At 39.3% G+C, this 5,164-nt stretch overlaps 2 protein-coding genes across 2 annotated transcripts; both read right to left on the bottom strand.

Moving 5' to 3' along the window:
* Positions 1-478: 478 nt before the first annotated feature.
* Positions 479-1,927, bottom strand: LOC103521903 (sphingomyelin phosphodiesterase 4-like; the record flags this gene model as incomplete). The annotated part of the gene is made up of 3 exons (XM_008487007.1): positions 1,779-1,927; positions 1,130-1,328; positions 479-601 (listed from the first exon to the last, which is right to left on the bottom strand). Coding segments are annotated over exons 1-3 (471 nt in total), but the record flags the coding sequence as incomplete, so codon positions are not given.
* A 1,465-nt stretch (positions 1,928-3,392) lies between these two features.
* On the bottom strand, positions 3,393-4,930 carry LOC103521902 (sphingomyelin phosphodiesterase 4-like). Its single transcript, XM_017448910.2, has 3 exons — positions 4,621-4,930; positions 3,629-3,734; positions 3,393-3,509 (listed from the first exon to the last, which is right to left on the bottom strand). Exons 1-3 carry the CDS (start codon positions 4,893-4,895, stop codon positions 3,393-3,395), a joined length of 498 nt encoding a protein of 165 aa, XP_017304399.2. The 5' UTR covers positions 4,896-4,930.
* Between the last annotated feature and the right edge of the window lie 234 nt (positions 4,931-5,164).

Here is a 5,164-nt window from a genome sequence, read left to right as displayed (position 1 = left end):
GAATAGGAGGTCTGGTTGTGGGATTATAAACACTGAGAACAGCTAACACTAACCAGCCTAGCTAGCTGGTAGTTTTTCAAAGAGTTCTCTCTGCTTTTAAAGAACAAGCACAAGTCCTCATGATGCGATGGTTGACTGTGGTTCAGGACGAGCCAATGAAACATGGCTAGGGCTAGCGACCACCACCCCGGGTGTTTCGCTAATACAAAAAGACATCTCTTCTGTATTCTGTCATCACCATTCGGAAAAAGCTAAAGCCGCTAAAACAACTACATGATTAACTCAGTTTGTCATAAATTTTCATCAACCTCAGTAGTTAGCGCGGTGGATTTCTGGTCCAGAGATTGAGAGTTCGAATTCGAGAAGTAGGTAATGAAATTAAAGAAGAAACTTGGGACTTACAAATATTAATACTCAATACGTTTTTTTTTTTTTTTTTTTTTTTTTTTTTTTTTTTTTTTTTTTGAGGCAACTTTACCTTGGCTACTCGAAACACCATGTGAGCATTGAATAGATTATTCAGGTCTAATCTTAGAACTCTGTCCAGTACAAGTTGTAATAGACTTGTATAGGCTGCTAGGTTATCCGCGATGAAATGGGCCTGCAAAATTATTGGAATCATAAGATTAGATATCAATACAATAGTCAGCCCTATTTATAATTATAAAACTAAACATAATTTATTTTGTCAAACATGACAAAATCCACAAGCCACGTTTTAAATAAAGTTCGCCCCCGGAGCGAGAATCGAACTCACGACCTGACGCTAACAAGGCAGACGCGCTACCTTGCTAACTGGGATGGCAATGTGACTATCAGTACTCTATTGAAGAAGTGGTCGCCAGTGTCATTTCCAAATGACACTGCTTTTTGGTGAAACAGATATCACAGACAATTCATCTATTGGGAAAAAAAAAATTCGGTAGACCAAAAATGGACCCGCTTAGTTTTTGGACCCCAAATTTCTAGGATCTACGTGCCTTGATCTTATAAAGTCATATACCAATCCGACCAGGCGATTGCGGAACAATCATTCAAAATTTCAAACATCTAAACCCAATGCAAATCGGTCTCGAGTTAAAGCATAGACCTCACTATCGTTCGGTCAATATTATAGAAAGTATCATACCCAGGCGCTGTCTACAGAGGGGGGACTAAGGTCATCCTCGGTATCAGGGGGCAGGGTAGAGGCCGAAGCATATCGCCAGGGCTGGATAAACGAGAACCACGTCTCCTGGATGAGTTTGAACGACGAGTCGAGCGGCCAGTGAGCAATGTGATGTCTGAGGAACGAGTAGATCTGGCCCTGGGTCATCGGGAGCACGGTACTGGGGAAGCAAAGAAACCAGATACATATTTGAACTAAAGAAAGTTGAATTGTATGAAGTATACTTAAATGCTTATCATAAAGGTCGTTCTCCCGATTAATACACCTCGATAAATTTTATGACTTGACTTGGATTTGAACCACATTCTTGAGATCCAAAGTCTACCATGCTAACTATACCACAGATTTTTTTTTTTTTTTTTTTTACTTCACTGTTTATGGACCAAGGATTATAGTGACGGGAATTTTACCTTTCATTCGGCAACAAATTACTTACACCCCTCCTGACATTTATCTGGTCTGAATGGAGCCAGGAAAAGCCAGAATACGTGATTGCCTAGATAGTTACCCATTTGGATACCAACTTAGCTTCAGTGGTTCATTGGAAACAGGTACTTTCAACGTGCTATTGCTGCTGTCTAGATAAATATCTAAAATCGCGGATGTTTACCGTCTGAGTTCTCCAAGGCTTGAGGAATCTTGAAGCTGTTCCCGGGCAAACTGATGGAAATGTTTGATCACATATCGAATACATCTGACTTGATAGCCTGATGGAAACACAGGCACAGTCCATAGGGCGTTCTGAAATGACAGGAGCATATTCTTTTAGGGAAACATGTCATGTAGAAGGTCCCCGGGTTCAATGCCCACCATCAAAAAAAGAAAAAAGTTATGAAACACTGAAAATAATCTAACTATAGGTACAGGGTATATCACAAAGCTATGTCAAGCCGAAATTGACTGTATGTTTGTCTATCACGCTAATAGATCTGTTTTTGTACTTTTTTCACGAGAAAATGGCTAGACCTATGTTTGATGAATTTTTTTGTGGTTGTTAATAAGGGTACTCAGGGTGACATAGTCTACTTAAATTTGTAACATTCCATCCTGATTCAAAATGGCGGTGCCTGATAAACATGCCTGATTTTCTGTTATTTCTTGACCCCGCCGGGAATCGAACCCGGGTCTCCCGCGTGCAAGGCGAGCGCAGTGAGCACTACGCCATGGGAGCTGGTGACCCCCTTAATTATCCAGTGAAAATCTAAAAAAAGCGCCTCCCTTGTAATCGCTAGTTTGCGGGATTGATTCCAGTCCGAGAAGAACTTTACTCTAAACGGATAAGGTTCGTTCTCTATCCTATCCTTCTTTCCTCTTAGCTTTTGGGACGATGAGACCTTAGCAGTTACAGGTCTCTCTGAAGAACACATCGCGCGCGGGATGATGGATCAGTTCCTAGGCTCACAGGTCCCTCTATCAAATCTCTTTAGGTCTGGGAAATACCTGCGAAAAAAAGCAGGATACTTTGTTTTTAGGTCTGGCCAGAAACTGGTTAATGTTTGGGTCACTTGCAGTACATATAGTTGGAAAGAATTGCAAAAGTAGGCACTTGGCTGCATTGTGATACCCACTAAACGGATAAGGTTCGTTCTCTATCCTATCCTTCTTTCCTCTTAGCTTTTGGGACGATGAGACCTTAGCAGTTACAGGTCTCTCTGGAGAACACATCGCGCGCGGGATGATGGATCAGTTCCTAGGCTCACAGGTCCCTCTATCAAATCTCTTTAAAAAAAATGTCAAGTACTATTATCACAATCATCGAACATATATATATCCATTTCAAATTATTTCAGGATGTGTACAAATGTATCTACTCGCCAAACTATCTCAGCTTCAACATTAATAATGTTTCAAGATTTGCAGTAAAATTATTGTACATAATCAAATTAAGCCTTTTATCTAATGCAACACTGACAACATATACGTACAAACAAGTATACAAGTTCAGTCAGCAATAATGCTGCTGTAACTTACATGGGTCTTTGGTGGAAAAAAAATTAAAATTGAAAAGGCTCAAAAAGCCTTTAGCTTACCAGATCCAAGCTCTCGTCATGTTGAAGCCAGAAGTCCACAAACAAATGCACAAGCAGTTCACTCCTCCATACTTCCCCTACATTAGGACTGCTCACTCCTCCACCCGAAAGAAAAACATCGATGTTGACATCGATGTTTTTGTTCCGATGTATCGATGTTTTGAAAACATCGATGTCGATGTCCCAACCCTAATTTAGCTTACCAGATCCAAGCTCTCGTCATGTTGAAGCCAGAAGTCCACAAACAAATGCACAAGCAGTTCACTCCTCCATACTTCCCCTACATTAGGACTGCTCACTCCTCCACCCCCTTATTCAACTTATCATTGTAAAGGTCTGCTTCTATTTCTTTCAGCAGGTGAGCTAGATTGGGCACACTGTACACCTGGGGAAACAAAAAACATAACAAAGGTACTTTAAACATGAATAGTCCTCCTCCTCCTGAGAAGCTATGGTGAGGAGGAGAGGTAGATTGGAAACTCGAGTTGGGAGAGAGGACACCAGGCTTGAACAGGCTGGACTTCTTTTTGGGAGTACTGAAGAGGGAAAGAATGATGGAAATTGTATATTAGTGGTTGTGAGCATTACAAGGTCCTCCTCCTCCTGAGAAGCTATGGTGAGGAGGAGAGGTAGATTGGAAACTCGAGTTGGGAGAGAGGACACCAGGCTTGAACAGGCTGTACTTCTTTTTGGGAGTACTGAAGAGGGAAAGAATGATGGAAATTGTAGATTAGTGGTTGTGAGCATTACAAGATAGGATTATCTTTGAATAAAACTTAAAGTTGAGCATCCAGCTATACCTACTTAATACCAACCTTGATACAGGATTGAACCCCTAGTGATCAAGGCTGTGGTGAAAGGTATCTTGAATGCATATTCAAGTTAAATGCAAAAGGTGGGGCATGAATGAAAAATTATTAGGGAAAAACATTGCATTTTGGACAACTAAGTAAGTAGGTTTAACTACTCATCTTTTCCTGTATATTTCCTATTTAAGAATGTCTAAACTTTTTGGGGAGGTTGGGTAAAAAAATAAATAAAAATAATGAAACTGGCTCCAATTTATTTAAATGTCAACCAGAAGAGTTAACTTACATGACTATTGGTGATACACTATGAGTGCCAACCTTGATACAGGATTGAACCCCTAATGATCAAGGCTGTGGTGAAAGGTATCTTGAATGCATATTCAAGTTAAATGCAAAAGGTGATCAACACTCATTAGGGGCATGAATGAAAAATTATTAGGGAAAAACATTGCATTTTGGACAACTAAGTAAGTAGGTTTAACTACTCATCTTTTCCTGTATATTTCCTATTTAAGAATGTCTAAACTTTTTGGGGAGGTTGGGTAAATAAATAAATAAAAATAATGAAACTGGCTCCAATTTATTAAAAAGTCAACCAGAATAGTTAACTCACATGACTATTGGTGATACACTATGAGTATAGTACACATTTGGTTCGATCGGAAGGTTATTGACAACGGGTAGAAATTTATCACAATACACAGCCAGAAGTCGTTGGTACAGAGTGTCCACATTCAGCTGAATTTCCAAATTTTCTTCAAACTTGCCGTTGTCACAAAGATATTTAACAAAGCTGAACATGTAGAATTCAAATGGATTCAAGTACAGATAGAGAATTTTCTGTGTTTTGGGATCAATGCAGAGTTTGTCCAAGTAGAATTGAGACATGGTTCCTTCTTTGATGGATTTTTGAATGGCCAACTGTAAATTAGAGGAAAAAATAAAAGCAAAGTTAACAAGTGTACATATTTGAGAAATAAAAAAAAATATTTGGTAATAGTATTTTCCAAATGAAATCTTGGTTTTAATCATAAAATTATTTAACTACTCATTAGACAATAACATAAGGGCTTAATTCAAAGTAGTGCTCACTTGAATACTCGGTCTACCCGGTACCCGAACTACTCGCTACTCGAGTATCGAGTAATGGTGTCGAG

The sequence above is a fragment of the Diaphorina citri genome, unplaced genomic scaffold (genome assembly GCF_000475195.1).
Source record: "Diaphorina citri unplaced genomic scaffold, Diaci psyllid genome assembly version 1.1 scaffold6247, whole genome shotgun sequence".
NCBI classification, from domain to species: domain Eukaryota; kingdom Metazoa; phylum Arthropoda; class Insecta; order Hemiptera; family Psyllidae; genus Diaphorina; species Diaphorina citri.
The sequence above is the reverse complement of the archived record's forward strand: the minus strand, read 5'-3'. Positions and strand labels throughout refer to the sequence as shown.

Bases quoted from the DNA above. Each gene is read 5' to 3' on its own strand.
- LOC103521902 (XM_017448910.2), bottom strand. From the start codon at position 4,895: ATGTCTCAATTCTACTTGGACAAACTCTGCATTGATCCCAAAACACAG. The intron at 3,735-4,620 runs GTGAGTTAACTA...TTCCCTCTTCAG, and splicing joins AGTGTATCACCAATAGTCAT to TACTCCCAAAAAGAAGTCCA. The intron at 3,510-3,628 runs CTATTCATGTTT...TAAGTTGAATAA, and splicing joins GCTTCTCAGGAGGAGGAGGA to GGGGGTGGAGGAGTGAGCAG.